This window comes from Hordeum vulgare, chromosome 2H (assembly GCF_904849725.1).
Source record: "Hordeum vulgare subsp. vulgare chromosome 2H, MorexV3_pseudomolecules_assembly, whole genome shotgun sequence".
Classification (NCBI taxonomy): domain Eukaryota; kingdom Viridiplantae; phylum Streptophyta; class Magnoliopsida; order Poales; family Poaceae; genus Hordeum; species Hordeum vulgare.
Window position 1 is genome coordinate 305,189,756 of NC_058519.1, and position 17,708 is coordinate 305,207,463.

Consider the following 17,708-nt stretch of genomic DNA (forward strand, 5'->3'; position numbering starts at 1 on the left):
ATCTCGCTTCTATCATTATGTCTCGTTACCTGCCACCTAAATGTCAAACCTCCAAACATTCACTACAAGAAAAATGCTCAATTATGACCCCAAAAAATGACGGTGGTTTAATTGGTCATTGATCCATGACCAAAATTCTGAAATTAGTCATGACAAGTCTAAGAGGGTCCAAAGCCCATAACGTTATGACCTTTTGCGTCCATTAGGTCATGATACTATTGCACAAATTGGTCATTAAGTGCTACCGATTGAAAAAAGAAAAATAGAAAAAGTAATAGAGGTGTGTTGTATGAGGGGAGGTTTTGGAGCGTTGGATGTAGGAGGAGTGGATGGCTAGGATCTGTTTTTGGGGAGGGATCCGTGTGCTCGCATGTGACAGGCTCTCTTTATTCACATGGAGAGGAAGCCCTAATTGGTGGCATCATTTGTTCAAAAAAATCGGTGGCATCATCGCCACAGCCCTCTCCCCATCCCGGACGTCCACCCATCCCTGGGATCACCAACTCCTCTCCCCCCACCCTCCCTCCCGCCGCCGCCGCCGCTGTCATGGAGCCCACCCCCGTCCCCTCCACCGCGTCACCCGATCCGCCGCCCCGCTCCTCGTCGCCGCGGACAGAGAGGCCCATCCTTCCAGCCGCACCATCACTAGCGCGGCAAGTTTTGGTCCTCGTCCTCTCGGCCGGCGGTCCAGCTGGTTCCTCGAGCCGGCGTCGCCACCACGCGGGATTCGAGTGCCTAGCACTACCCGCGGCCGCCACCCTCCTCAGCGGGCGTATTCGGCCTCCGCGCCCTCCTTCGCTCAGGGCTACCAGGCCCTCTAAGCAGGTACGGGGAACCCTAGCCGTACGATGCAGTCAGTTGCCTGTCTAGTCGATGTGGTGGTACCGACGGTGGAAATTAGAGTAGAGTAAGACTCTCTTTGCCTAGTATCTGGATGGTACATCTCATTCCATTCGAAATTGTCTGGAATTCTTTTTCCGGAGTAGATGGCAAAGGGAACAGTACAGATAAGTACATATTGCATATTCGCATTGCTTGATCCAAAAATCAGTGGCAAAAACGCCTTTTTATGCACTTATTAATGGTTGGGGTGAAGATGTGTAGGCTTGTCAGTGGTATGTATGAAATCAATTTCATAAGCAGCGGCATTGAATAAATAGTATGTTTTCGGTGCCAAAAGAGTTAATAGTGTTATTCATTTACGTACAAGATTATTTCTCGAAATTCTTCGATTCAGGATGTAAAACAAAACAAAAGCCTGAAAGACAGCGCTTGTACAACAGCAAAAAAAAGAGAGGCATCCAATATAAATCACTAGAAACCGTGTGGGATAGCGGGCAAGAGTGTGGGCCTACCACAGGGTAGATGCATAATTTGTCATGTTTTTGTTTTGTCATGCCTAGATGAAATTCGATCTTCAATCCGTGTGCAGTGAAAAAGGACTTGAATCAAAGGATAATACCAAGAGAGACATTCAGAATTCATGTTTACTTTCAAACACGGGAAATAAATTCATGTGCTTCATCCGGTCCTTATGTTGTTGGGTTGAAATGTTTGTATTAGTGGGATCAAACTCTTAACTAACTACTGATCTATTCCACATGATTTTAGTTTTACGGGATTTTCAGCGGATTGTTTCTGTGGTATTTGTCCGTCATAAACAGGACAACCACTTTGCTGTCATATGTTTGAGGCATGCCTTAAAGGTTCTCATACCAAAGATATAAGAGCTTCTTTGTTTGGGATGTTCCATGATGGTAGGTGAGAGTACCATCGCTACAAGTATTTTTTAGTGTATAAACTGTGTTGTGCTCATTGATGATGCTGACACGTACTCTCTCTGTTTCTAAATATAAGTCTTTCTAGAGGTTTCACTAATGGACTACATACGGATGTATATAGACATACTTTAGAGTATAGATTCACTCATTTTGCTCCGCATGTAGACACCTATTGAAATATCTTAAAAGACTTATATTTAGGTACGGAGGGAGTAATTTTTAGTGTTCCTTGGATCTATTATAGCGTCTACTTGAGATGATGCCAAAAACCTCAACTTCAATATGAAGTTTGTACTTGTTTTTTGGTTTTATAGAAGTTTGCCATTCATATTGTACTTAGTAATAATATAATAATCCATCTTCCTGTATTTTACATTCAACATCAATATGGCATATTACATCAGGTATCATATAAGAAGACTTACCATGCTATATGCAGAATACTAGAATAATTAAGGAGTACTAATCCTTTATTGTCCAAATCAATAGTTAACCCCGGTTCTGGAAAGCCTGAACTGATAACATCTAAGCTGAATTTTTGTGGGCATGTGTTAACTGGTATTCTATTTGATTTCCTGTGACTGTTTCTAAGCTTTATCCCTTGCTGTAGGTTGAGAAGCTTGTAGAAAGAATGGTTAAATGGCTCAAAGTTGATGGCCATATCTTCTTTACAGAATCATGCTTCCATCAATCTGGAGACTCAGAAAGGAAAGTGAATCCGACACATTATCGTGAACCATGGTTTTACACTAAGGTAAAAAATGCTAACTTTTCTACAACTAGTGCCTTTCTCCCATTTCAGTTTCAATTTTCAGTCTGTTTTCTGTTCTATTTGAAATCAATCATTACCTACTTTACTGCATATTAGCTATTGCCTCTAGAATGGATACATCAGTACAAATTAGTGCTAAGTTAAACTAAAATGTTATGCATACAACCAGAACCAAAAAAATGAGATCTATGTACACAACAAGATCATGTTAATATATTTTGTTCTTGTCGATGAAATCGATCTCTTGTAATTCTGTGATAGGCTACAGGGCTGCCCTTTTTTGTATTGCATGCTACAGGGCTTAGTAATGGTGTCCATATTCAGTTACTCAAAGTGCATTTCTTAGGCTTCTTGTTTTCATTGACATTAATCCTGAATTCTAGAATTTGGGGTTTCTGGGATATTAGCAGTGCTTATAAGTGTAACATTCGTTAACTTTGGGAGGCCGAATTTCTGATGCTATCTGAAATTTGCCTTACAGATTCTTAAGGGCGCGTCCCTGCCACTAGTAGTATATAACTTAGTTAGCTGCTGCAGTGCTGCTAGTGGGTTTAGCTACTCTACTACCCAGGCTTATTTGAATATAGATGTACCATTACTTAATAGTGCTGCTAGTTGATTCCTGTTTTTCAAACCACTTTAATTTTGATGCTCCAAAATTTGTAGATGGTGCCCTCTTCTCCAACTACGTATATAGGCGGCAACGACAAACGGAGCAGCACCAGAACGACCCCTCCCCCAACCTCTTTCTAGGGAAGTCGACCATCAGCGGCAGCGACACAATCAGTTGGAGTACAAAAATAGGTAAGAAAATGAAGGAAATGAGTTTGCGTGCATTGTTTACCTTTGTTTTTCAAGCATGTATCCCTTAGTGGCCTCATTCACGATCAGGTGGATAGACAGGCAAACCAAATGGATTGTGTACTGTTTGCAGGAATTAGCTGTATATATACTATAGCATATGTTTCAGCTTATATATCACAGGAAGATTTCTGCTAACTGCTATAGTAGGAATTAGATATTCCTGATTATAGTAGGAATTAGGAAGCTTATGTTTATCTAGCTGACAAATGTGCAACTGTAAAAGCATCTACAAGATGCATAAATGGTGGCTTGTGGTCTAGCTGGATATATAGCAGCAGCCCATGACTTGCCTATTTATTCATTTCAGTCATTGTCTGGAACTGTTGGAAACTTGGATTATCCTACATTGTCGGTATAGCAGTCGGCCGGCCGGCCATGACTTGAGTGTACAAATGAGTCCTTACATTAGTTGCCTATTTTTCCATTCTCTGGATTCTGGAACTGTTGGTATATAGAAGAAATAATACTTACATAGTAGGAGTAGGAGTACTAGATGGTGATGTAAACGAGACCACCCGGCTGCTAACTGCTATAGTATATATACATGAGAGATGAAACCAGACCACTTCATTTGGTTTCCTGCAAACAGTATAAGATATTCCTGCTATAGTATAACTGCTATAGTAGGAATTAGATATTCCTGATTATACATGAGAGATGATAATGGAGATATGTTAATGCATGGATTCTCAGTTTGCAGGAATATTAATGTAATCAGGTAATGGCAAGAGCATATTGTGCAGAGGAAGAGGATGAGAAGAAACTTGTGGTTCTCATCCAATCTTCATGGAACTCTCTTTATGTGCGATTGTGCACTTGTTGGGTCCTTTTTTCGTGCGCTTGCACTTGTAGAAGTATTCTGTTGTGCACATGTAAAATTATTTTGATGTGCCCTTGTTAGAAGTTGAACCTTAATGCATGGAGTTGGTGGATGATGTATTGTATTTGATGTGATATGCTACTGAAAGGAAATATACATTTTATTTGCAATATTTTATTTTGTTTTACTTATTTTTAATGGGCCTATCTTGAGATATGCGTGCTTCTAGCAAAAAAATGCTTCTACCCAAACAAATCAGACATTTGCAATAGTAAAATAGGTATTGGGCCAGGTCCATGTAGGCTAGATTGGTGGACAGGGATCTGAAATTTATGATGATTCCATTTGGTGACTAGCAATGCCACGTCATCTTGGCCACGTCAGATCCTATGTGGCTCACACAAATGGGTAATGACCAAACCAAAATTTTGGTCGATAGAGACCTATGACCAAAATTTTAGAAAGGTCAAGTTTGTTCATTCTTGACGGCCAACTATTGACGTTGTAAATTTGGTCAAAAAAAGGTCAATAAACGACAACAATGACGAATCAATGACCAATATAGGGAGTCATAATTGACCTTATTTCTTGTAGTGATTGCCATTAAAAGCCTCTAACCCCCTACACCTCCAGCAAACATTTATTTGGCTATGTTACCGCTTGCTCAGCCCTTCTTATAGCGTTGCTAGTTGTAGGTGCAAGCTGCTTCCATGTGAAAACATGGATTCCTTGTTATATCACCATATTATTGCTATTTAATTTAATGCACATATATACTTGGTAAGAGGTGAAAGGCTTGGCCTTCTAGCTCGGTGTTTTGTTGCACCTTTGTCGCCCTAGTTACTTGTGTAGCAGTGTTATGTTCCATATGCAGCGCTCCTAACATGCTTGGGGTTGTTATGGGGACCCCGTTGATTTTTGTTTTGGGATAAAAATCTTCTGGCAAGGCCCAACATTGGTACTACATTTGCGTAATAACTAATTAACTTGCATAGGGTTGTGTCGCCCACTGTGGATAAGTAATCAACCCCCCTGGGTGATTGCTGCTCATGATTGTTGGTCCATCTACCTAGAAGTTGGCGGTGCCACCTCGGGGCAAATTGAGGCACTTTCTGGCTATCGTCCACTTTGCATAGACGGATGACACCCATAGATAGAGAGCGAGCGGCTCGAGGTGCGGATCTGGATGACTGAGTGGCTTTGCTGGATTTATTTTACCTTTCTCGAATGTATTGTGCGTGGGATTCCGAGGATACTTTGGGCTATCTCAAGGCGGAGGTTTTCCATCGGAATTTTTGAGGAGACTACGGGTTTTTCGTGGTTGAGGTTATTCCATGCAGCTCGTTGTATTTTCTGATGGACTAGTTGGCGCACCCCTACAGGGTTAAATCTTTCTGAGAGCTTGCCCGCCGCTATGTGGCAATTTGGAAACTTTGTTTAACACCCGGTCATACAAAACTTGAAGTTCATTTAATTAAAATATGAAAACTGTGTGCATAACTTTGACTATCTCTTCTCGTGAGGTGTGTATCTGAGAGAGGTCACGCTGGGGTTATGCTTGACTCGTAAGTAGGTGTTTTGGATCATTTCTTTATCATTATTAGTTCATGTCTGTTTATCTGTAGATCACCCCTCTTATTCTCGTAATCGTAAGTTAGCCACTCAAATAAACGCTTAGTGCTTGCTAGAGCCTCTCCACTTAACTATATCTCACCCATTATGCTCTACTAGTCTTGATAACTTTGGAAATGATATTGATGAGTCCATGTGGCTCACAGATTACTACAACAACAGCTGCAAGTACTAGTAAAGCGATACTTTGTTGTGAGCGCGATGATTGTTCTATTTGAAGTTTCTTCTTCTTCTTCTTGATCGATCATAGGATGGGTTTCAGGCCGACACCCTAGGATAGCAAGGATGGACATGGTTTTATCATTTGATTTTGCCCATAGTCGGACCCTGCTCTTCTACATGATGATTGAATGTATTGGTGTATTGAGATGACCATGTTGTAGCTTGTGGTGATTGTAAGTCAATTCCATATACTCCACTCTTCTATACATGTACTTGTAACGATATTCATTCTTGCAAAATGACGAGATGCACTTCTATCCTTATAGAGGCCCTCGAGCCAGAATAAGGATAGGATCATATCTTGGGCTGTACAGTCTCCCTCTTCGTCCTTCTAGTGGGGCGCGCTGAGCGCACCCACTTGGTGTAGTCCCCGAGACTGCCATCTACTAAAGCAGTCGGCGGAAATCTTAGAGTTACCGTTGCTAAATTTTGCAGGATTGTGTTTGTCGTTGACGGAACTTCTATGGGATCGGGAGCCGCTATGATGCCATGGAGCGGGAGGTGCAGGACCTACGCCTCAGACTTGATGCTGAAAGAGCCAAGAGTGGGCACCTGGAGCAGGAGAAACACTCACTCGAAGGTAAATCTTTCCCACCCGACTATCTTAAGACTTGATATCTCTCCCCATCCTACCGAGGCTATTTTACTAGATCGACTTGCTGAGAGGTTGAAGGCTTCTATTTCTTTAGTTAACCTGAAGGAGGCCCTCGAGAAGAGGTATGCAGATTTAGCGTCTGCTTGGAAGGAGGCCAAACAGAAGACCAAAGCGGTTGACGCCAAGCTTAAATCGGTCAAAAATCACAAGGAGGAGAAACAACTCTGGGAGGTTGCCGCGAAGAAGTACGCTAGAGAACTTGCCAAACTAAAGACACATTACGCCAAGTGAGAGAGCAAGTTTGAGTAGGTCATTGCCAAGAAGCCCGAGTTGGAGCAGTTCGTTGAGGACTTTGGCAAGGAAATGAGGGCAAAACTCAAAGGTATGCTACAGATCCAAGTAATTTCTTGTAATATCTTTGTGGTTCCCAAGTGATATTTGATGTCCTCTATGTCGGATTTCGGGCTCCGCAAAACACTAAAGATTCAAACTCAGGGGCGTGTACGAAGATCCATCGCGGGCTCGCCTCACCTAACTCGCTACTCGTTGGGGATGGCAGAGAACTCACTCAATGGTGAGGAAGACACTTAAGATGACAGTTTACCCAGGTTTGGGCCGCTGAGAAGTGTAATACGCTACAACTGCTTTGGTGGATTTCCTCTCGTGGAGGATGGTGCATGAACTAGTACTGTGCTGGAGGGCCTTCGGAGGCTGGGTGGCCTTTGTGTGGTGCCGGTGGGCGAATGGAATCAATCGGGTCCCCTATGAAGTAACCTACTCTTTATATATATATTTTGGCGGCCCCTGTCCTCTTCCCTTATCATTTCGGCCGAAAGGGATCCCACAATGGACAATTTTGAAGGGGGACAGGGGAACTTGCTTCCCCTGTCCAAAAGTTGTCTTCGCCTGCAATGTGGCTGTCAACGTAGCAGGGACGGGTCGAGGGATGACGTATGTCGTGCTGGCGGGCGATGGTGGCCTTGTTGCATCAGAATGGGAACCTTTGGGATATGGTTGGGAGACCTGCGTGCATCCTCGTCCCCTTTGGACTAAAGGGGGAACTATACCGTTTTGTTGTCTGCTGCTCGCTTGTCCTTCCCTCGCATCATCCTCGAATCCTGAGGCTGGCTCTCGTCTCGGAATATCCGCCGCTCCGGAGGGGTCCCGAGCAGGGCCCCTCCGGATCTTGATGTCGGTCCTCCTCGCGAGGCTTGGCCCCTCGCGAGGGCCTTGCCTTGAGTGGTGCCCGACTAGTTGATTTTTGGCCGATGAAGTGGGCCTACCCTGGGCCGCAGGCAGGGAGGTCACGGTACCCCCATTCCCGGAATGCCGACAGTAGCCCCTGGGCCCAAGGCACACGTGGGTTGGCTTCTCGGCGAAGCCTTGAGGGCGACATGAAGCGTCAGCGGGACCAAATGCCTGCGGGCCAGGGCTCTTAAATCTGGACCCATCTTCTTCACGCACAACCTCCTGACCCGCGTCTGCAAGCTGCCTCTGCCTCTTGTCGATTTCGCCGCCGGTTCTTCCTCCTGTTCGGTTCCGGTTCCCCTCTTCGAGCCTTGTTCCCCAATAAAACCCGCTCTCAAGGCCTTGTCCACCTGTGCCCGAGACGACACATCGTGGCCATAGGTTCCCAAGTGAATCTTGTGCATGATTTGCAGTCCTTCCTCCGGGGAAATGCATTTCTGAGTGACTCCTGTAGCACTTCTCTTCTGTAGTCAGTCTCCCAATACTTCGAAGCTTTAAACCATGGACGATTCGGCGGCTTCCTCTTCGTCATCTGGGAGTTCTTGCCGGAGCAAGTAGGCCAGATAAGGTTGAGTGCATTCAGGAGTGATTACCAACATCTCGTGGACTAGGTCAATCATAGTCAGGACGTCAACCTCAGTCGGGTTTGCAAGACCGACTGTCTGTGGGGGATCCTATTTGAAAGGATCCTCTTTAAAAAATGGGGCGCGCAAGTGTTCAAACATGCCCTTTGGAATGGCTCGTCGAGCGGAACCGATCTTGACCAGGTTGTCCGTTGCATGGTTCTTGGCTCGGGGTACATGGTGCAACTCTAAACCTTCGAAATTCTTCTCCAGCTTCCTGACTACATTGCAGTAAATAGTATTGACGTGACTCTGGATGCCCCACTCCTTCATCACGTGATTAATTACTAGGTCCGACTCACCCTATACCATCAAAAGTTGGATGCCGAGTGAGATGGACATATGGAGCATGTACAGGAGGGCTTCGTACTCGGCCTCATTGCTAGATGAATCAAAGTGGATGTGGAGCACATATCTCAGTGGGTCTCCCGTTGGGTAAACGAGAACCACTCTAGCCCCCCGAGTCATGGAGCATCTTGGATCCATCGAAGAACAAAGTCCAATGCCCGGGGACATTTGGGGCGGCTGGTTTTGTTCTTTCCATTAGGCCAAGAAGTGTACCAGGGCCTTAGACTTGAGAGGTTCAAACTGGATCCCCAACGGGAGGAGCTCAAGTGCCCATTTGGCCACTCATCTAGTGGCGTCTCTATTGGGCAAGATTTCTGACAAGGGAGCATCGCTCATAACTATGACCGAGTGGTCTTGGAAGTAATGAACCACCTTCTTCGCGGTCATGTAGATACCATAGACCAACTTTTGGTAATGCGGATACCTTTGTTTGGAGGGTTTCACGACTTTTGAGATATGATAGATGGGTCTATGAACCTTGTATGCCTTGCATGCTTCCTCGCGTTCTATGGTGAGAACGGTGCTAACCAGTTGGCTAGTGGCTGCGATGTACAAGAGTAGAGGCTGCCGGATTCCCGGAGCATCTAACACTGGCTGGGTGGAAAGCAAATCCTTGAGTTGATCGAATGCAATTTGCACTTCATTGGTCCACACGTACCTGTTAGATTTTTCATCACTCGGTAAAGAGGCAATGTATTTTCAGTGAGTGTTGAGATGAAATGTCTCATGTCTGCAAGGCAACTTGTAAGCCATTGCACATCATGTATGCGCTATGGTCATCTCATTTGGACTATACCACCAATTTTTCCTTGGTTAACATTGATGCCTCGTTCAGAAACAAAGAAAATGAGTAACTTGAAGATTGGCACACCGAACGTATACTTGGCTGGGTTGAGTTTGATACCGTAGCGCCGCATGTTCGCAAAGGTTTTGGTGAGGTCAATCAGGAGGTGGGAATCTTTCCTAGACTTGACCATCCATGTAAGCCTCCATGTTCCGACTGATTTTCTTTTGCAAGCACTTCTGGATCATACGTAGGAAAGTACCGCTGGTGTTTTTGAGACTGAATGACAGTGTGATGTAGCAGGAACACTCGAATGGGGTAATGAAGGCTATTTTTATTTCATCAGGCCCATATATTCGGACCTGGTTGTACCCGGAATACGCATCCAGGAACGACAAGCATTCACATCTAGCACTAGAGTCTACAATCTCGTCTATGCGAGGTAGGGGAAATGGTCTTTTCGGCAGGACCGATTAAGATGCTTGAACTCAATACACATTCAGAATGAATTGTTTTTCTTGGGCACCATGACCACATCCACGAGCCACTCATAGTGGCAAACCACGTGAATGAACTCAGCAACTGGAGCCAAGCGATATCCTCGCGAATCACCTTGCGTTATTCCACGGAGGAACAACGCAAGTTTGCTTTGACGGGCTTGATCTTGGAGTCCACTCGAAGGCGATGCTCAGCCAGCTCTCTCGAAACACCCAGCATGTCAGACGGTTTCCATGCGAAGATGTCTGAGTTCTCAGAGAGGAACTAGATGAGATCAATTCCTATTTGTCGCCGAGTGATGTGGAGATGTTCCTCGCTGAGGGACTCGGGTCGTTGGGGGCGAACATGCACCTGCTTGGTTTCACCTGCCGACTGAAAAGCAGATTTAGTACTCGGCTTCGTCGACTCAAGTAAATCGGTGGCCTCCACTGTCTTCTTGTATCCATCGAGCTCGACTACAAGGACTTACTCGTTGGCGATTTTGGAGTCCTGCTAGAGACATTCCTCGGCGATCTTCCGATTGACAGTTACTGTAATCACGCCTCTTGGTCCTGGCATCTTGAGCTTAAGATACATGTAACATGGTGTAGCCATGAAACGTGTGTAGGCACGACTCTCCAGGATGGCGTGAGAAGCTCTTCGGAAGAACACCACCTCGAAGGCCAGTCGCTCCTTCCTGTAATTTTTTTGCCACCGAATATGATGGTCAGGGTGATCTGGCCGAGTGACCCAGCCTTCTTCCCAGGAATGACCCCATGGAAATGCATGTTGTTGTTGCTCAGTTGGGACAACAAAATGTGCATTTGCCTGAGCATGTTCGTGTAAATGATGTATAGGCTGCTACCACCATCCATGAGGACATTACGCAGTAGGACCCATTGATAGCCAGGTCAACAATTAGCGCGTGCCACATAGGGGTGGCAATGTGGGCTGGATGGTCGGACCGATCGAATGTGACGGGCATCTTCTCCCAATCCAGATACTTTGTGATAGACAGAACTACCATGTTTACTTCCCGACTTATAACCTTGAATCGTCTCTTGCTCTCGACGTTGGTGAAGATTACGAGGACATTCTCGACATACGGATACCCGGAGGCATCTTCTCTGTCTTTGTCGTTGTCCTTTTCCATAGAGGGTTCTCCACCCATCTCCTACCGGAGCACGCGACATTCTCAAGGAGAGTGCTTGGGTAGATGGGATACTCATCATTGTCCGTCTTGGTGTGGATCTGGCACGACCGGTCCAAGAGGTCACTCTTGGGCTTAGTTTTCTTCTTAGCCGCACAATCCTTCTTTTTCTTTTCCTTGGTATTTTTTGGCCTTGCCCTCGGACATCACCAACTTGGTCCTTGCCCGATGTGTCAGCCTTCCGCTTCTGCTTCTTCACGGCGTTACCCCCCGAGTGAGGGGCATCATTGGCTCAGCCCTTGCCGCTATGCAGGCGGTCTTATTCTTCTCTATTCGCATACCGATTGGCAATCTCCATGGCATGACTGAGGGACATGTACCCCGCTTGGCCAAAGTTGAGGATGAGCTCCCTGTACTGAGTGCCCACCTTGAAGGTGCACACGGCCGGATGCTTAGTGACATTCTCGACGGTGTTGTGCATCATAGTCCATCGTTGGACGTACTCGGGGAGAGTTTCATTGACTTCTGGATGCAATGTCGCAACTCTGTTAGACCACCTGGGTGCTTGTAAGTGCCCTCGAATGTTTTGATAAACACTCGGGTCGGGTCTTCCCATCTGTGGATATTACAGGAGGGTAGCTGATTGAGCCACACCTTCGGTGACTCCTACAACATGAGGGGTAGGTGCTTCATCGCAACGGAGTCGTCGCCACCGTCTATCTGGACGGCCACTCGGTAATCTTGGAGCCAAGTTTTAGTCTTGGACTCACATTAAATTTGTTGATCCCCATAGCCAACCGGTAGTTGGACGAGATTTCTACTTCTTGAATGTATCTGCCAAAACACTCAAGAACGGAACCTGGTCTTGCTCGTGATCGGTCATTTGCATTTTGCGTCATGATACATCTCACGTTGAACTGGGGAGTGCGATATCTGTTGTTGCCATAACCCCAATGCCGATTGGGGCTTGCCCTGTGGTCATGGGGTCGATGTCCGACTGAACCACTCCTCGGAGGAGGTGTCCGACTGAGAAACCAATTGTCACGCCTTCGATCCCCATATGGGCCTCTCAGAAGAGGACGGGATCTCCGGTGTCTTCCGGGTACATGAGGGTTGTGAGCCGACTACAACATGTCCGCCCGGACGAACTTGTTGTGCATGTGATACTATGATTGGGATACCGCAAAATTATTTTTGCAAGGCGGTCTTCAATAGAGTTTGGATCTGCCGAATGCGCTCCTGAGCTACGAAATCACTCGGCTAAACGGAATCAGCGATTTGAGTGCCCACAACCAAGTTCTGCAAAGTTGTTCGAATCACATGAATGTTGCGCCGCTGGTCGTTCAGGAACAACTTCCGGCGGTTGCGACTGGAGTTGCGATGATTTCTTGCGGCTCGGGCATCTAGTGAGCATTGGAGCCGCTCGAGTCGCTCGCGTTCAGCCAGAGGGGCTTGGTGTGCATTCTCCATAGCTATGTCCTCTGGGGTGTTCCCGGTGATGGGGGTATGAAGAGCATGCTCATTCCTCCGCCTGAGTTCCTCTCATTGCTGCTCATTGAGCGGCTAGGGAATGTAGAGGTCGGAGTTGGCATGGCGACGACAGCCTCCATCATGTCTGCGGTAATTTCCCACGGAAAAACCAGGAGCTACTCCCCCGACCATGTCGGCCATCAAGACCTCCGCAGCATGTCTGCTGCTCTCGCAATCGGACTCGTCAAACGAGCATAGCCTGATGAAGGGAAAATGTTGAAAGTGGGCTCGTCTAAGTCGAGCATGGACACTTGCCCTGACGTGGCTTGAAGAGGCACCGAATGTTTGATCCAACGTTGCAGTCGTGAGTTCCCGGAGCGCTTGTGATGAACCGCAACATGACCTGGGTGTGCCGAGTGGTACGGCACTAACGACTCTCACATCTGGACCCCATGGACACCGTTCTGAAGTGCGAAGCACCTTGAGGAGGGAGAGCATCGGTGTCCAATGGCGCGTCCTGCAACCACGCCGAGTTGCCGACAATGAAGCTGAGGGAAACGAAAAGTATCTCGCGGCCGAGTGTCATCATGATGACGGAAAAGATGGAAACTCCAAATGCGCTGGAATTAGCTAGACGCGCCGCCCCAAGGTGGGCGCCAACTATCGTGGGAATGAACCTGACAATAGTACAAGGGGTACGAACAAAGGGTGGATCCTAGCTACGACGGAGTGGTAACACTTGGATGTATGAGTTCAGGCACCACTAGGGATTGGTAAAGATCCTGCGTCTCGAGTCCGGAGGCTTAGTGTTTTTTATGGGGATGTGAGTACACATAATGGTTAACGCTTGCCACAGAGCTCAAGGCAGGCTTATATAGAGTGCACGTGGTCCCATTGAGCGTCATAACAAGGGCGAGTTAATGCTAACAACTACGTGAGTTACTAGTAACATCATCTCTTACTCTGTTGTTACTCGTAATGTCGGTATACAGTGTGCTTAATGTGGTATATTAAGTATCTTGTCGTGACAATATCTTCCTTGTCCACGCCTTGCTATAGTCCGAGGGTTGGTGCACGTACGACAGACCGAAGATGGTTCAGGTGACCCTTTGCGTTTGAGTGCGACTCTGTATGTCCGAGTTTGACTAAGACTGCACCGATGTCCTTGGGACTTTAATAATTATGTGGGGCCCTAGGTGGGCCCTGGAATGCAGCTCCATGGCCCTACCCCTAATGGACAACCCCATCAGGTGCCACCATCGACTGAGTTTGTATCTATACCTGAAGGATACCTCGAGCGGAAGTAACCAAGTTTGGTCTAAAGCCTAATCTTGGGGGCGTATGTATTCTCACCAAAATTTACTTTCATGTTTTCTTCGTACATCCATGTTCACTTTTATTGTTTGTTTTGCATGTTTATAAATATTTAAAACCCATAAATATTCCTCGTTTATCCTTGGTTTTCTTCCTTCTGTTGTCATATTGGTTTATTAAAAGAAAATCCAATAATATTTATCATCTATTCTTCGTTTTTTGTGGGGGTTCTTAGATATAAATATTTTCTTGCTATTTTTTATTTCTTCTTATGCTTTCTTCAGAAAACATAAAAACTCTAAGAATATTTCTGTTTGTTTCTTTTTACTATTTGTGTTTACTTAAATTTCGTAATTTTATTTGTTTTTTATTTTTGCAATTTTCCTCCTTGTTGTTTCTTCGAATTATCTTACGCCAAGTCATGCTTTAAAAAGGCAAAAACTTCATAAATAATTTGAACTGACCAAATACTTCTCATGTGTATATTGTTCTTGCAGATTTTAGCTTAGTCCAAGGCACACATGCAGTGTTATATTTTCCACGTCATTCGTTTGTGTTAGTGAAAGGCAAAAATGATGATGATTTGATGAAGTGGTCGCGGTGAAGAAAAGATGGCACGAACTCTACTTGATTTTGTTTCTGTAAATAAGTTTAGCTCAGTAGTCCTAATTTAGCTTATTACGAGTTGTGTATGATGATTATTTGAGTCTGTACTTGGTTGTGTCATGATTATTTGAGTTATTATGAGTTGTAAATAAGTTGTGTATGATGATAATATGTTATCTCACGTATCAACATCATTTAAAATGGTCGTGATGTAATATGTTAGGATGGTATTCTCCTGTGAAGAATTCAAGTGGCTTGACATGGCACATGTTCATGCATGTAATTGATTCAAACCCAATATTGCCTCTTTGACATTTATGTTCGAAGTGTTTATATCCTCCTCCTCCCTATCTTCAATTTTAATTATTCAAAATGCATGATGATGACTGTTGTCAGTCTCTAGTCGATCGCTTCCCAGTCTTTTGCTTCCATATGCACTAAGCAGAAACACTACTTGAGCATCCAAAATCTAGGAACAAAGTTATGCCATAAGAGTCCACTATATCTACCTATATACGATATTACCGTGTCATCCAAGTAAATTTGCATGTGCCATCTCTAAATGTTTAAATAAATATCTGTTTTGTGTGCCCCAAAGCACATGGAACGATTTGGTTGTTAATATATTCCATGCTAGTATGTTTACCTCGCGATGAGCATTTATTCTCTCATAAATCTTGAGGTGGGTTGGCAAGAGGGATGACCAGTCCTGCATTAGTTCATAAAAATGCTCCCCGAGGACTTTTAGTTGAGTCATCACCTTCTCATTTAAGCGCCAAGTTTGAGAGCGTTATTGTCATTTTTAGTGCAAAATGCATTTGCTGTAGTTAATGTTAGGTGTGGTCATGAATATATGTATGCTACCCTAAATTACAATGTTCTTTGGAAGTTCTTTGAAGTTATACTTTATAGTCTGAGAAAGGGCTAGCGAGATACCACACTATCATACTGTATCATGGTTGTTTTTGGATAGTGTTGGTATTTCAGCTATAGTATTATTTCTTGCTAGTCGATTATGTCATTGACATGAGTAAATATGAATTCAGAGTCTTTTCATATATGCGGTTAGTGTTGACAACTTGATTACTATTTTAGCTTATATACATCAACAAAAGAAAATGAGTTTATAAACATTTTCTTTATTACTTTGAGTTTGTAACCTAAATTGTTTGAGGAGAAGAAATGAGTTAAGCATGGTGGAGTTAATACATCTACATCGTACCTACTTTTCCAAACACTTATACTCTTCGTTTCGACTCTAATTTTCATGATTTGATACTGACCCGGACAGACGTTGCTTTCAGCACAACTAGCTTGGCGATATTTTTGTGTAGAAATAAAAGTTCTAAGAATTGGACAAAACTTTGCAGTGAATTTTTATGAAACAAATAAAAAATACTGGAGCAAATAAGTATCGGAGGGGGGCTACCATGGGACCACATTATAGGCAGCAAGCCTACCCCCAAGGCACACGTATGTGGCTTGTGGGAACCATGAGCCTCCCGCTTACATAATTCCAAGTCTATATATAGTCCTCCTGAAAAAAAACTAAGAGAATTTTCAATCGCCTTTTATGATATGAAGCCACCACCACCTACTATTATTCATCCAGAGCCCTAAGATGCAGTCTGTTCGAGGCTTTGGAGGGAGGGATTCATCGCTCGTCATGACCAACCTCTCTCCACCAACAATTCCGTGATGCTGACCATCACGAGTGAGTAATTTAATTGTAGGCTTGTTAGATGGTGATGGAGATGGATGATATTTCTGATGTAATTGACTCAATTTGTTTGGGCTTGGTCTTAGTATCCACCATGTTCTAAGGTTGATGTTAGTGTGACTTTTTTATGCTTAATGCTTGTCACTAGGTCCGGAGTGCCATGATTTAAGAATTCAACACTTATGTTTTTCGTGATTTATATTTTCAGACATTAATCTTACCTACAGGTTGTATGTACATATCATTGCTCTAAACCATAGACCGGCAATGTGATAATAATTAGGATATCCATGGGGATGACCTCGATTTGAGGAGTTCATGTATTCACTGTGCATCAATGTCTTATTCCAGTTGTCTTTTAAAAGGAGCACCTTAAATAGCCTTAGTTTCCCTATGGACTCCACTACCAAGGGAGGTTAGGATAAAAGATGTTATGTAAGTTCTTATCACAAGCACATATGACTATATACGAAATACATGTCTACATATTATTCATGAATTGGAGCTATCGTCGATCACTCTAGTTTGTGACTATTGCATACTGAATCTCATATAAATATCCATCTCTTATCCATTTCCTACGCTTTATTACTATTATCTTTGCTCAAGTTACTATTCCTATTTTTTCTCTTGTTGTTATCAAAGCTGATACTACTGTTATCGTTACTATTGCCCTATCATATTATGGTCCTTCTAATAAATTATTGTAAGGAAGTGATTCTCATGTGTGGTTGAATTAAAAAGTCAATTGCTAAGGTTAGAAATCTCACTCCCCTTGTGTCGAATCGATAAATTTTGGTGAAATATTAACCTGAAAGTCTGTTGTGATCCCCTACACTTATGGGTGATCAGTGCCTTGTGCCTACTACCACTAGGTGGCTTTTTCTTATTTATTTTGTGTTTTATTTGGGCGTGATTATGATGATGCCCAGCTGTATTAACTTCACTTTCACTGTGAATCGGGTTAATGGATGTTTGCTTTATTTGTAAAGTAGGTCCAAAGCCTATTTCGAGAGATTTTGGTAGTAGGAAGGTGTTCAAAGTGACAACATTTGTTGATGATAATAGATAGATAGTATCAAGTAACCGCATATGTTACTAGTTATTTTGCTGGTCTTTGAGTGTGGCCCATTACTCGGTCTATGACATATATATCACAAATTCCATGAATAAAGTGGGTACAATGCTAATAAAATCCGATACATAAGAAACATTTGTGTGTCTCTGCGGGAAAATATGATTAATATAATTTAATATGATTTTTTAAACATCTTCGCACATT

The 17,708-nt window shown here is 44.1% G+C and overlaps 1 protein-coding gene across 1 annotated transcript; it reads left to right on the forward strand.

Moving 5' to 3' along the window:
* Positions 1-546: 546 nt before the first annotated feature.
* On the forward strand, positions 547-4,409 carry LOC123426685. Its single transcript, XM_045110551.1, has 4 exons — positions 547-825; positions 2,392-2,535; positions 3,220-3,357; positions 4,111-4,409. Exons 1-3 carry the CDS (start codon positions 547-549, stop codon positions 3,304-3,306), a joined length of 510 nt encoding a protein of 169 aa, XP_044966486.1. The 3' UTR covers positions 3,307-3,357; positions 4,111-4,409.
* The last annotated feature ends 13,299 nt before the right edge of the window (positions 4,410-17,708 follow it).